We start from the raw sequence: 15,543 nt of genomic DNA, 5'->3' as shown, positions 1-15,543 counted from the left end.
CCAGTAAATGGTCACAGAAATATTGGTTTATCAAGGTTACAAAAGACTTTCACTATCACACCTTGAAGTTACAGTGAATGGAGAAAGATGGGGCAGACTCATTCACAGTGCCTGAGACCTGGCTTTGAACCCCAACCCCACAGACAGATGAAACATTTCTTCTGTCCACTGTAAGTGGAGGTTAAGGCCCTGTGGTATTACCATTAGACTATTAAACCGGAAACCAAGGTTCAAATCGCACCATGGCAGACGGTGATTTCATATAATCTCCACAGTGTGGAAACAGGCCATTTGGCCCAACAAGTCCAAGAGCTTCCCACCCTCCCCACTATCCTTGCATCCCCCATAGCTGAACTATCTAGCCTGCACATCCCTGGAAACTCTGGGCAATTTAACATGGCCAATCCACCTAACTCTCACATCTTTGGACTGTGGGAGGAAACTGGAGCACCCAGATGAAACCCACACAGACACGGGGAGAATGTGCATACTCCACACAGACAGTCGCCTGAGGGTGGATTCGAACCCAGGTCCCTGGTGCTGTGAGGCTGCAGTGAGAAACACTGAGTCACCGTGTCGCCCCGGTTGATTTGCATTCAATAAAAATCTGGAATTAAGAGCCTCATGATGACCATGAAATAATTGCCAAATGTCAGAAAAACCCATCTGCTTCACTTATGTCCTTTAGGGAAGGAAATTGCTATCCTTACCTAGTCTGGCCTACATGTGACTGCAGATCCGCAGCAATGTGGTTAACTCTTAATGCCCTCTGGGCAGTTAGGGATGGGTAACAAATGCTGGCCTAGCCAGCCATAGCCACATTCTGTGAATAAATAAGAAAACCTTACTTGGGCATCCACTGGTTTCTAATAACAAGTTCAATGCTTCCAGTGAAGGGCAACTTTGATCCATGTTGGAATTGGACAGTCGACAGTGCTGCACTAGTAAAATTGCAGGTGCTGACCTGTAGGTGAGTTTAAACAACATGGTGTTGTGAAAGAAACAGTTTTATCAAATCTGACCATTGAAGGCTTGTTGCTGCAGACTGGACTGAGGCACTGGGAAATCTGAGCAGAGGATGGGAGCTCGAAACGAGTGCACAACTGTATATCCCCAGCCCGAACTGTAGTGAAAAGTTGTAAATTAATGCATTCGTATTTTAAAAGAAAATGAAGAAAGTGACTTTGAAATCTTGCTCTTGCAAACCCATGAGGTATATGGCGTAAAATTGAGATTGTAAAAGTGAAAAGCCATCAGGGAGAAAAAACATGATGTGATAAGGAAGAGAGAAATGAAATGAAAGATTAATTGACCTGTTTCTATACTGTACTAAACTCTACCTGAGCTTTTCTGTGAATGCACTCGGAAGTTGGCAGAAATGGCACTTTAAAGCCTAATGGTCAGTGTGCTCAGGTAAGAATCTTTTAAACCGTGTTTCTGGAACCTTCTATATGTCAAAAATTGATCCCAGTTGCAATTAGGTAACTCGATGGTTCAGAATCCTGTGAAAGCTGTTATATTTGTGATGTCTATAATGAGCTTTTAGCTGTTTATTTCTGCAGCAGTTGACGCAATGCATCAGCATTTGGTGAGATTTAGTTTTGACAAGTCAGTGTGTGGATTAAGTCTGCGATCCTGAAAGATGTAGGATTTTACACTGAGAGTATACATTGCCAGTGTTACTTTGAAATTTAAAATTCTGTCCACGTGTTAGAGAATGTATTATTCATGAGCAGGATGGAATTTTACAGAGTGATGGACTCCGCGTAGAATATCCAAAACAGCTTTTATTTTTCTGTCGCATGTTGAGCATGACTCTGCACGTCTCGTGAACTGACTGTCAGTCTGTGTGATGCTGTTAAACCCAACTCCATTTGTGTGCTTGCATCAAGTTGCTTGCATTTCCAGAATTAAAGTGCAAAATGAAATTTTGTATGCCCCAAAGTGGAAACATTTTCTGTTGACCCAGTGCTACATGTGGGTTGATGATAAAATACATGTAAAGCTAAGAAGTGCAGGACTGATGTGACAATGTTTTTAAAAACCTGGTTTAATATAATAATTCTGCATTATGTATGAATCGCCATCATCATTCTGCCGTTGTTTCCAGCATATGCTTGTTGCAGCTTGGAGGTACTCCTGCTGGAAGATCTATGGTGACATGTATTCTCGTCTGTATGGCGCCATCCTCAAATATCCAGTTAACTTGTCTGAGCAACCACTCTGTCACATGCATCAGCCAACAACTTAGACCTGAGTCGATCCCTCTTTGTGCTGCCCCCTACTTGGCTGTCTCCAAGAGAAGCAGCTGCAGCTTCTCAGCTCAGCACTGCTCAAGTGACTATAAAAATTCCCCTTATCTGCTCTATTTATTTTCCTTTCTTGTGTTAAATGGATGGAATTAAAACAGCAAATATCAGAAGCTCACTGTGTATGTTTGCTGTGCTTTCTGTTTGGTATTTCGAACATTGGTTGTCTTCTGAACCAGGCTGAGTCACCTCCTGGAAGCACTTCCTCCAGAATCCTAACTTAATCATTAGTGAGACATGGCCTGCAGTTTTGCTGATGCCTCTGATGTTTGCACGTCCCCTGCCGTAAAACCCGGGGCCTGGGTTGGAAGGAAGGCTGTTGAGGAGTGGAGCAAAGCCAAACGCATTTTGACAGACTGCCATTTACTGTCCATTCAAAAAGACCCTACAAAACCTGCCTTGTCATTGATAACTGCAGTCCATGCATGGTGCAGACTTGATACTCGGCAGTTCGAGTTGTAAACCCATTCTCCTCAGCAAAATGACAATCGATCCTTCTGTTCCCATGATTTGAACAAGGTTGATTTGGTTATTGCAAGATGGGGAGTGCATAGAGCTATGGCAGAAGGCTGTTTGGCTATCAATGTCAGAATTTCCACCCAGCTTAAATATATACAAGTGGTGCAAAATTTTCTCCTCCCTGAAAGGTTCATCATTTCTTAAGCACTTGACTGCATAAGTCAACCTGAATTTTGCTTCTTTGCTCAAATGATAATCCATATTCACTTGTCTTATCAGCAGAGCTGCTGGCTTAGCTTGACCAAACAGGGAAGATCCTGTTTTCATTGAGAAGAATTGGAGGATATCTGGCAAAACAGCCACTGTTCCATCAGTTTACCTTTCAGTCCACACAAAATCAGAGTTGTACGTTTTCTAAGTGTGTCTTTGTACACACAGTTTTCATTAATGTGCTTGCGTGTCCAGTTAACTGAAACGTTAAATTAACAAAAACTCTAGATGTTGTTTATTTCAGTCATAAATAGATGAGGTTCTAACTATGTATAAACCCACAAGCCTAAACACAGTTGAAATCTGGTCCAATAATTCCACATGATGTTGTCGGGTTTGGAGAGTTTGAGCCGTAAGGAGAGACTGAATAGGTTGGGGCTATTTTCCCTGGACTGTCAGAGGCTGAGGGATGATCTGAGGGAGGATTATAAAATCATGAGAGGCATGGATAGGGTGAACAGTCAAAATCTTTTCCCCCCACTTAGGGGAGTTCAAAACTAGAGGGCATAGGTTTAAGGTTAGAGGGGAAAGATATAAAAGGAACCGAAAAAGGCAACTTATTCGTGCAACGGGTGATGCGTGTATGGAATGGGCTGCCAGAGGAAGTGGTGGAGGCTGGTACAGTTACAACACTAAAAAGGCATCTGGATGGGTACATGAATAAGAAGGGTTTGGAGGGATATGGGCCAAATGCTGGCAAATGGAAATAGATCAGATTGGGATGTCTGGTGAGCATGGATGAGTTAAAAGGGTCTGTTTATGTGCTGTATAGCTCTATGATTCTATGCTTATATTGCAAGTTCCTTTGTATCTGCAGAGACAGGTGGTGAGAGTCAACACAGAAACATGCATCAAGAATTGAAAGGTTGTAATTATTAAATAGATGATTCAGAAGATGGAATCTAGTTAAGCCCACTTCTTCCAAATAATTGTGGCCTTCTAGGACTTAAAAACAGAAAACCCTGCTGCAATCTGAGTGAGTTTTGGCAGTTAACATATAGGAAACCAGAGTCTTCATGGTGTTTCATTGGGCTAAAGGCCCCTGCTTGAGCTTCCCTCAATTTGTTTGGCTGTGGAATTCTTTCTAGAGTTCTGCTCAGCCACTAAGTCAGTTATCATAGAATACAAGCCAAAATCAGCACTTTTTAATCAACTTGAGAATTCTCAAAATCATTGTATCTAATCAGTTCTGCACCTTCAGAGTTTTACAGATACTCTCCAACTGAGTGATGTTGTCAAGTACCTTTTCCTTGTTACTGCATGTGTTATTTATGTGCCATTTCTGCTTCTACCCAGGCTATGCTTCTCAGTTGCTGTCACTGAAGTATTGTAACAATAGAGTGATCCATGGCACCAAAGACATTCTATGTTTTGCCCCCTTTCATAGACCACAGCAAGGAAGAATCAGGGCTGGGGTGTGTTTGAAGACTCAAATGCACTGTGTTGTGGGTGAGACCCTCTTCTAGCAGTTTAATGTGCTGGGACTTGGTTCACAGTGTTTATTGGTGGAAGGTGAGCAGAGTGGAAAGGGTTGGTGTCTGAACACAGGGACAAACCTTGATGCCAAGGCCTTTCAAAAACTGATATTTGGTATGAGTTCATGCTCTGATGATGCAACAGAGTAGAAGTGATTCTTCCTGAAGTGCCAGAGTGCAGCTCTGTGTGCTCGCACCTGGAGAGCCCCATCGTGTGTTGCTACCTTCAATCACAGCCCAGCCTCTTGCTCGCTCTGTCCCGCTTGCCGTGCCTGTCTGTTTGCTGGTCCATCTCTCTGTCTGTCCCAGCTTCTCTCTTTGCCCATCTGTAAATGTGAGAGGGTTTACATTTCCACAGCTAACTACTGGTTTCAGACCTTCCTCTGACAGTGATAGCCTAGCTCTTACACAGTCAGTTGAGTCTGATAGCACCATGGGCAGAGTCCAGTCAGACTTACCCACTTGAGGTGGGGTGACTGCTGCAATGAGCTAGCAGTGCTTGTTGTATGGCCCAAGACAATGTGCTGTCAATGGCATTTCAGTGCACTGTGGGCCCCTGATTCCTATGTGCTATGGTATAAGTGCTCACAATGGATTTCTCTTTGGTAAACATTGGGAATTTATTCATATTCCTCTGATAGATAATTCCTCTGGGCTCAGTGTTGATCTTGGTGTGCTGAGGGAGCGTCACGCTGCTCTCACTGTGGATTAACCAGCTGTCATTCTGTTCCCAGGTTTCTCAGTTGATGGAACTGGTTTTCCCATGGAGCAGTTTGTGGCGACTGCAAGAACTGCTCCTGAGCTCAGTGAATCCAAAGGATGTGACAACCTGAGCATGAAATGGCCTGGCCAAGCCCTCCTGTCCAACTCCAACTCTGTGCACAGCAGCGATGATGAATGCATCGAAGATGGTGGCGACCTGTTGGACAGCAGTGGCCACAGGCCTCTCCTGATGGATTCAGAAGAGGATGAGGAGACTGGGAAGGGCCGGAACGCAGTCGAAGGACGGCCTGGGCCTGTCCGTTCAGGTGGCACAGCTCTGCCAGAAGCCCCAGCTAAGGAGAGAAGTGAGGGAAGCACCACTGAGGCAGATGTGTTTTCCGCAGCTCCCTTTGGGAGCCCAAGGAGCTGTGATGTGGGGCAGGGCACTGCCGATGTTTTCGCCAAGGCTCCTTTCAAGGCCAAAATCAGCACCACTCGAAATCAAACTGAGGAGATTGACGTTTTCACAAGGGCACCGTTCTCCAAAAAGAAAACTCTGGCAACTTTACAAGAGACTGTTCCCTACCCGCCAGTCTCAAAGGTTGGTGAAGAAATGCCCGAGCATACTCAGTTCAGTGGCACCGCCCAGGATGGCCTTCAGGTTGGTCAGGGTAGGTTCCCTGGGTTTGAAGAACCATGCGCCGGGTCATCTGGGGGAGCCCAACATCCTGCTGGAGCCTTCAAGGCCAGCAGCCAGCAAGAGTCCAGGGACGTGCCAGCAGCTCACCGAGCAACAGAGCCCTTGAAAAATTCCACAGACTTTGCAAACCACCAAAAGCACCCTCTTCCTGGCACCTTGCTGGGCCAGGAAGGGTTGCTTGCGGCTGTGACCCCTCAGCCCTTCCGACCTCGGGCACTGGCCAAATACTCACGTCACTACAAGGTGGAGGATGAGCGACAGAACCAGCCAGTGGCTCCTGATAAAATGCAGGGAGTGCGAGCAGCTGACAACCCTGCCTCCCTGCACCTCAGGACTTCGCAAGTGCAAGGAGCTGACCCTTTTGCTGCAGCCCCCTTTCCCACTAAATCTCGAAATCCGAAGCCTTAATGTGCAATTGAGTGATTTGGCCGAAGCATCGGTGATGTAAGCAGCATCTCACGAGAAACACTTGGCCAGCTAAGGACCATGACACTCTCTTTCTAACCACCTTCACAGAACTGTGTTGAACCTGCTAAATTGTCAAAATCTCAGGCTATGGTATTGTGCAAATAATCCTGCTCATTTTGGCAGAAAAGACCACCACTTTCTACCTGGCCGAGGCAGTGAAGCCACAAGCCAATTCCACACTGTGCCTGAGTTATGGATTCCAGACAAGCATGGTTCAGCCAGGCCTCGAGACAGTGGACGAAGAACATTAAATGGTTTGCCTTTGCAGCTTGCTTGGATGTCTCTCTGGCTTTTCAGCAGAGATTGCAGAAGCCCAACTTCATTGAAGTTGTGCGCTTGATCTCCGCTTAAACCTCAATTTAGAAGCTGGGGTGACCAAAATTGCACAAGTGTTTCACAGAGCACAGTGTTCAGTTCTTAGAGTGATTTGCCTCCTTGCAGATATGATTATCTTTTATACACTGCATTAAATTTGTAAATATAAAACACTACCATGCAACCAAATGTTATTATGCTGCCTAACTGTAAATTGAAGGAGAAAAAAATGCAATTTAACAGTGCCTTTTTAAAACCAGACTAGTTTATTTCCAGAAGTTGAGTGTGTGCGTTGAATAGCGGTACTGCATGCTTCTAGACATTGATGGTAACACCATTCTGCTGCTGTTCTGACAGTGCTGCCCTCCAGAAGTGTGAAGTGAGGTTTAAAGTGACAGTGGTGCTGTGTAAAAGCTGTTCAATTGCACACTGAACACTACATTTGAATGATACAATCATAGATCCTTTCAGTGTTTGCCCATTGATTTGAGACAATGAATGCAACCCTGAGTGTGACTAGAAGTTAGCTAACACCCTTTATTTGAGTGACTCCACTGGAGATCTCTCATTCTTGTTATAAACAAAAAAATAAGCTGAGGAGGTTTGAAACAATTAATTTGCACCCTAAACTTGCATCCCCATTAAGATTTTTGCAATTTATCAGAAGAGGTATACATTGAGAAAATATGATTTCTTTTGGACCCAGTACATGCTATGGATCAACAAATGTTGTTTAAGCTTCCAAACAAATTACAGTCACTAAACTACATTTGAAGATGAGTGTAGTTTCCAATCAGTGTTATCCTACAACTGTAGTTTCACCATCCTGCCCTTTCAACCCAGGCAGCAGCTTGTAGTGTGGTACTACATCTTGGGTAGCAATGCCTGACAGAGCTGGGTTTAGAAGTGCGTTGGCCCTAATGGGAGGAGCGGTTGATTGTAATGTTGGCAATAATAGTTAAAATGCTGCCAAAATAATTTTGCTAAATAGCATATTGGCACATGAGTCCTGTCGGTTCCCTCCTTAGTTTTTAAAATCACAGTTCTTGGGAATTTTAATGGATTGTACATGGCCCAAACTATGGATACCAGAAAATACTTCCATTCGAAATAAGAAGCTTCTTCATTTCTCCGCAGTTTCCGTTTTCTAGACCTTGCCCGTCTTTAATCAAGTCAGGCATTTGACGAAATCAACACAATTGTTCTTAGAAAGAAAAGCGGTCAGATTGCCACTTGTTTCAAAAATCCCACGGAATGTAATTCAGCAGCCTTGCAATCCTGGAAGGATTTGCTGTGAAAATTGGATGCAGTGCACCTGTCTGTCCCTCTGACTGTCTATGGCAGTGGAGTCATCAGACCTGAGTAGACCGTCAGCTAATCCAGAGGGTCAGTCATCAGCCGCCTGTCTTGCCTGGTGTTGATGTGGCTGACCTCACCATGGCCTCATTTTCCATCAAGTCAGAGGCCTGTTCTCGGCTGAACAGTAAGTTGTTGTGTGCGTGTGGAAACCATGCTGGGTGAAAAGGAGACCTGGAGAGAGATGCACTGCTTTTGATGAAATTCGAATCCACGTCTGAGAAAAATTGTACCTCATGTGTTTTGCGGTCACTTTGACTGGACTGTTAAATTTGGCAGGATTTCAAAAATCAAGTGGCAGTTCAAGAACTTGACGCTTTTATTGAGATCCCATTGAAACTTGCTGTCATCCCTGTGTTACCATGAAAATTGTCTTGCTGTTGAATTGTCACAAGTTTCTACCAATCAGACTCCAATGTGAGGGCATCAGTTTCTTGCTTCTCCCCCACTCTGTCCTCGCTGGATGTCTGTACTTCAAAACTTGTCACTAGAAATAACTGAAGTTTGGAACTGTGCTGACCATGCAGGTTCTGCTCTTGTCAGCTGCTCATGTGGCCTTTCCTGTGATGGTGGTTGATCAAGTGGCTTTTGACTTATTCCAGGAGGTCAGGACCCTCTTTGGAAAATTTTCTTCCTTATATATTGTGCAATGTTTGCATGTAAAAATGAAGACAACGACCAAGTGTGATTCCAAAAGATGAGTGAGTAGGCAGGTATGAGTAATGGATTTTCATGAACAAAAGTTGCTGGTGACACCCAGTCAGTCAGTCAGCACGTGTATAAAGATCATTGGAACAGGAGCTTCCCATTCTGCTCACCCGGTTTGTTTGGCTGTTTAATTCCATTCTGGCTGCTGTGTGTCTGAAATTTAACTGCCACAATTTTGTAACATCCCGCTTGACAAAAGATCATCAGTCCCAGTTTTGAATTTTCAGTTCAGCCCCAGCTTCAGCAGCTTTTTTGAGCTGAGTTCGAGACTTGTGTGACAAAGTGTTGTCTTTGAATGAAATAGCTCTGCATTTGATTAGAGGTGATGCCCACTTGTTCTGGACTATCCCACCAAAGGAAATCGTTTCTATCTTAGCTACCCTCTTGATCTCCCTATAAGCTCAAATGTTCCAGGGTCTACCAGCCATGCAACTTATTCTCATCACTGAACCCTTTTAAAGCCTCTGAATATCCTACTTCGGACCCAAAACACCTTACGATGCTGACTGACCTGCTGAGTTTTGCTTGCGTTTCTGGTTTTTATAAAGTGACAAACGGGAGACCAATTCTGATGTTGCACATGTCCCAAGAAACATCAGAACCGCTTTGCTGTTTGCAGATAAGTGAATTGCTCAGCCGAGTGGGCCCAGCATTTGTGGTTTCCACAAATTGTATTTTTATGTTAAGGGAGTCACCAATTGTGAATTAATTGAACAAAACTGTTGCAAGCCTTCTTTGGAGAAGTCTCCACACAGTGGCCATAGGCTGCCATAATGTAGTTGTCATCAGGCAGAACAAAGCTGCGAGGAGACAAGAGGCACTAACTTAATTAATATATGGACACTCCTTATGATGCAGGGCATCATTTTGCACAGTGTTCTCCATTCGGAGAATAAGGTTTTATTGTCTCTGTTTGGTTTTAGCAGTTTGTTTCACCTTTTCATTTGTTCTAAATGAAACTGAAAAGACTTCAGCTGCTTGACGTCCATTGTACTTCTCCGAGGTCCAAGGTGACAGTGTTTTGAGCAAGTATCATGCTAAAACAGTGCTGCTTCACAGAGAGTTTCCTGGCTCCTATCCCCCTGTCCCCATCACGTTTTGAATTGGCTTGGGAGTGTTCTTTGCAACTCCTCAAAAAGTGTGTTCTGCATGTACACTTGGAAACACTCCCCAGTTTGGCACAAAAGAAACTCAAAAATTATGCAGATAAGGTAGTGTTTTTAGCTGAATTGTATGTTTCTGCTCTGTACATCCAAAGGCCCTCTATTCAGCAGTTGCATTTCAATGAAGTGTTGTTTATGCTTGAATGTCTGGCTTGTCTTGATGGGCTTTAGGAGCTGTCCGGCACAAATTGAGATACAGACACATTGTAGAACTTGCTGCACAATTTCCTAGTCTGTCCAGTGAGCTGGCCTGCTAATTGCTCTGGGGTGGAAATTTGCTCTGTTCTGAGGGAACAACTGCAATCTTGCTCCAAATTTTCAATGGTCATTTTTCAAAAAAATTCACACCACAGCTTCAGGGGAGCTCCTTTTGTCAGCATGGCAGCATCGCTAAATTATCTCAGGCATTGGACTAAGATTTCACACTCTGTTCTCACACAAGTTTCAATCCCACCGTTATCTAAGTTTCCAAGCTAGTTTTTTTTAAAAGAAAGAAGTGACAGGGTTAGATTGTCACTGTGCAAATAATACCTTCTTTGGAAAGCATTTAAGACAACTGGCTTAGTGTTGTTGGAGGTGGTGGCGAGATTGGTTAAAATTTGCTATTGTCATAATTAAGAGCAACAAAATAAGTCACAAAGAAAAGAGAATATTTGAGGAATATTTGGCTTATCTGCCATCAAGGGGCTTCATTTTTGCAAACTACAACTACAGTATGCTGACTAAGTTCAATTTTAAGTTTTGGGCATCTTTAGTTTTGAAGAACAAGTTTCTCCCAGGCTGGCATTGATTATTTGAAAAGTGTCAGTTTCTTCGACAGCCCACAGCTCCCAAATTGATTATTACAATAGAAACACGAAAGGCACGTTGGCTGTCCCTACTGCATTCTCTTCTGAGATTTGTCTGTGCCACTACAAATTCACCTCCTTATAATTCTTCTCCTTTCCAGATATGCACCAAGTAGAAAACCACCTCTTAATTTGGGAATTATTGACCCGTCTCTCTTGGTGGTCACTGGTTGTGGGAGTTTGGTGCTGCTCTGTTTATGCCTGATACAGGTGCTAAGGAGTTCCAGCACTCAAATTAAGGAACGTTGGGGCATGAGACATGGAGGGGTGGAGTAAGGTGGCATTGGTGAGACAACGAAGATCCTGTCTCGAGTCTTAAGAATGCACAGGCAACAGAAACACTGCTGAACAAAAAGAGGCTAATGTCAGCTTAAGATAATAAAAGATGAACACAGCAGGCCCAGCAGCATCTCAGGAGCACAAAAGCTGACGTTTCGGGCCTAGACCCTTCATCAGAGAGGGGGATGGGGTGAGGGTTCTGGAATAAATGTCAGCTTAAGTTGGTTTATTCATCACCAAATCAAAGGTTTACCAAAGCCAACAACCTATCAACTTGTTTGTTCCATATCCTTATTTAATAGCCTAATATGTGTTAACAATGTTTTGAAAAAATTATTGGTCTGGAGGCAAAGAAATTTTGGCTGATGGTCTTATCTAGTTGGCTACAATTATCTGTTTAAACCAGAAGGTGCACTCTCAGGCATAATTGCTTGATTTTCCTAAACTCCAGACCATATCGCGAAATTCTGACATTGCACACCTCTGTTGCACCTTTCCAGCAGGATCGCATTTGTGTTTTTCCTGACCACCCTCCCCCAATCCTCCAGTTCTCTGACTGTATCCTGGCTCTAGACATCAATCACCTCACTGTTACTCAGAAGAGAGTCCTGAGGCCACACCATTTGCAAGGCATTATTTTGCTATTTTTATTGAGATCTATAATTCAGCTAGACAGAAGTTAATCATCTGATAAATTAGGCAAATAAATTTAATGTGAATGCAATAGACATTTGTGCAATATTCACACCGGATAATTTCAAGGATTATAAGACAGGTGTTCTTCATTAGCACAAAATGACAGGACGAGGAGTAAAATGTTGGAAGCAACACTTCAAATTGGGCAGGTTATGGACAACATTTCTTTGTGATCTCAGTTGAATAACATTTTTCACGTATTGGAATGTGTCATTTTTACAGTGTTTACCGCACTGCTTTCACCAAATAGTTTACAGTTTCTTATCTTCAAGGATGCACCTTTTTCTTGACATGAGCAGCAGGGCATATTTAATCCCATCCCCAGTTTTAGTGCACTGTTTACTGGCCCTGCATGTGCAGCCAAGACTTAGTGTTGCATTGGAATCAATTTTCACTGCGCTAAACAAGGGATCAATTGAGTGTTTCCACTTCTTGTTTACTGCTCACTTCCCAGTCCAAAGCTGTGCATGTTGCTAGGGTATGATTGAGATGTGCATTGGCACTGCTGGTATCCCCTCCAAATGCCACTGTAACCCCAGCTCAATCCAGACTTTCCACCTAGTGTCACAGGAGATGAGGAAGCAGGAGCAGGAACCTTATCTTCTTCCTTCTCCCACCTCAGACCTATTGATATTGGAGGTCAATCTTGCCTCTGCACCCAAGCCCACATGTGCGAATTCAGCACAGGGTGAGCAGGATGACCCATTTACATCACTCTGCTTCCACACCAAAGATTGGACTCTGTGTAAGCCATTCGGGGAAAATGGATAAAATTTAGGAACAAAGGATTTAAAATAAAAATCAGTAACAAAATTAGTACAGGCTGAAGATATGGGGTGAATGAACTTACTAAGGTTAGACTAAAGTATTAAGTAGTGAATTCAAACAGATTTGTGTTTTTTTTCCATTCTTATGGCCTGATCAGGGCTTGTTGGGTGAAGGAATTTCAAATTGCAAATTCTGTTTACTGCCTGAAAACACAACTGCTGTTCAAGAATGGATTTTCTTAAAGCAATATAGACAGCAATCATGCATTGAAGAAGTCACCCAAAGAAAGCCCCTGGTTTGGATTCTAAATGCTGAATATCATTTGTATTTCTGCATATGAGCTAGGTTGGATATGTTGACTTTTACCCATACCCCATGCTCGCTCATGTGCGTCTGTGAGAAATAATTTTTTTTTTTTCCCCACTGCAGCTCGTTTTAATTGTATTCCGGTGTTCAATAGTGCTGTATATCTCTAGTTTTTTGTGAAGAAATTATAAAAAAAAAGACTTCAAAACACCTGTATTAAAATGATCTTGCTGAGAATACAATGTGTGATGTTTTACTTTGGATCGATATGGCAAGTTCCTTTCAATGCCTGTTTTAACTAATGTTTGTGTGACCTGAGAGAATGATTCATCAGTCATCAGTCACCAATTCTCATACAAATATATTCACTTATTGATATTTTATGCATGATGATTGCCAGCATTGGTCACTTGATGTCACTGTTGCTTTGAAATTAAAAGGCTGAACTTCCATTCCAGAACTTGAACACATCATCTCACACATATAATAATTGGGGAGTGCTGCCCAGTTTGTGTCTTGGATGAGAGAGAAAAGTAAGCTTAAATGTGCTTTTTGTGTGGCTGAGGAACATATCAAAAAATTCCCAAGGCATCCAAGAAGTCCAGACTGCTGTCACTGACCATGCCCTTTCTGTTTGCATCATCAACTGCAAACACAAAAAAGATGAATGAACTGCCAAAAATAAAATCAACAACTGCATCTAATGGATCTCTGAAACAAAAAAGTGCTGGAGAAACTCAGCAGGTCTGACAGGAAAAAGGGGAGAGAAAGCAGAGTTAATATTTTGGTGATAGTGTCACTGGAACAGATACATTGACTGTTTATTCTCCACAGATGCTGCCAGGCATGCAGAGTTTCTCCAGCTCTTTCTATTTTTGAATGAACTGACTCTTCGAGGGAACCTAAGCTGGAGAATGATATTTTCCTGAAAGCAGTTCAGTTTAACAAGTGGTATGGAATAATTTTTTGGGATTGTTTTCTTTTGAGGAGGTGTTACATAAATGCCTGGTTGTTTCCCCACATATAATCTGAGAAAAGCATTTTAAAATAAAATTTTCATACTTTCCCAGCACTTGGTTCATTGAAGTGTTGTTTAAAACACAATTTGTAAAATGATCCTCCTCCAACTGCCTCTGTTTGGTGATAGAATGACCTGTGGTCATTTGAGACGATAACACCAATCACTTTGATACTTTTGTGGGATGGAAACTTGGCAACAAGCATATTTCTGCCCAGCAGTTTTGAAGGGTTGTCATTGGATCCGAGCTTGTTGCTAAATTGTTTTACACCTGTGACAACAATATCAAAGTAGGTAAGAAGAAATTAATAGAAAAACAGAAACTGGTAGAGAAACTCCCATTGATCTGGCAGTAACCGTTGAGAGAGAAGCAGCATCCAAGTTTAAATTCCAATAACTTTTCTTCAGAACTTAGTTGTGAAGAGAACATAAAAACTGCGAAGGGATGTTGCAGCTGCATCCTTACCCTGAGTTACATGGAGAGCTTTAGTGCCCCCCCCCCCCCCCCCCCCGCCACCAACTTGCCATTAGAGGTTGTTCACAAGAGACATAAGAGGCTGATTCATGAGCTGAAAGTGTTCAATAATGAACAATGGTATCAGAGGTTAGAAATTTATTCATTTGTGTTCATTTCCAGAAGAGTGAGAAGTGATTTTGACGAAATATTCATGAATCTCAGGGGGCTTCTGAAAGTACATTGCCACAAATCTCAAACTCCTTGGCAAGGGTTAAGAAATAAAGAGACACTGATTTAAAACAGATAAAAACATGGAATTCCAACAGTACGTAAGCAGGCCATTTGGCCCATTGAGTCTGCACTGGTTGTCTTTTAACCCTGCATTTCCCATTGCTAATCCACCTCACTTGCACATCCCTGGACACGATCAGCAATTTAGCATGGCCAGTCCACCTAACTTGCATGTCTTTGGGCTGTGAGAGGAAGCCCATCAAGATTTAGGGAGAATGTGCAAACTTAACACAGTCGACTGAAGCTGGAATCAAAGTCAAATCCGTAGTGCTATGAGACAGCGGTGCTAGCTGCTGAGCCACTATGCTGCTATGATATGAATGAATTTCTTCTCCCAAACAAACCCTGATTGTTTGTCTTTGTTTAGGGGCAGGCATGGTGGCTCACTGGTTAGCACTACTGTTTCATAGTCCCAGGGACCTGGGTTCAATTCCAACATCAGACGACTATCTGCGTGGAGTTTGTACATTCTCCCATTGTCCAAAGAGGTGTAGGTTAAGTGGACGGGCCATGATAAATTGTCCAGAGTTGTGCAGGCTGGGTGGGCTAGCCGTGGGAAATGTAGGGTTACAGGGATAGAACAGGGGGTGTGGGTCTGTCTGAGTCAGATGCTTTTCAGAGGGTTGGTGTGCACATGGCTGAATAGCCTATTTCACACTATCAGGATGCTATGAGTCTAGTGGAGGTCAACTGACTGAATAGATTCAAGAAGGAGAGAGAGATGTTATTTTTTAGATCTTCAAGGCAGTATGGGGAGCATATACATCTGATAGAGATTCAACCGTGATCATATCAAATGATATAAACAGCCCCTAAATAAAACAAAGATCTGTGGATGCTGGAAATCTGAAACAAAAATGGAGAGAAAGTAAGTTTAATTATTCAAAATTGTTCTGAAAAGTCACGAGACTCAACATTAATCCTGCTTTTTCTCTCTTTTTTTCTGTCTACAGAT

General features: G+C 42.9%; 1 protein-coding gene across 6 annotated transcripts in view; it reads left to right on the top strand.

Annotated features, from left to right (window-relative positions):
• Positions 1-13,023, top strand: part of aak1b (AP2 associated kinase 1b) — a 119,351-nt gene extending 106,328 nt beyond the window's left edge. For all 6 annotated transcript variants that reach the window (XM_048522761.2, XM_048522762.2, XM_048522760.2 and 3 more), the window contains one exon: positions 5,248-13,023. In XM_048522761.2, coding sequence (XP_048378718.1) covers positions 5,248-6,323 — 1,076 coding nt within the window. In that variant the 3' untranslated portion in view covers positions 6,324-13,023. The remainder of the gene's footprint in view (positions 1-5,247) is intronic.
• The last annotated feature ends 2,520 nt before the right edge of the window (positions 13,024-15,543 follow it).

This window comes from Stegostoma tigrinum, chromosome 40 (assembly GCF_030684315.1).
Source record: "Stegostoma tigrinum isolate sSteTig4 chromosome 40, sSteTig4.hap1, whole genome shotgun sequence".
Taxonomy (NCBI): domain Eukaryota; kingdom Metazoa; phylum Chordata; class Chondrichthyes; order Orectolobiformes; family Stegostomatidae; genus Stegostoma; species Stegostoma tigrinum.
Note: the sequence above shows the minus strand (reverse complement) of the source record. Positions and strands in the feature narration are given on the sequence as shown.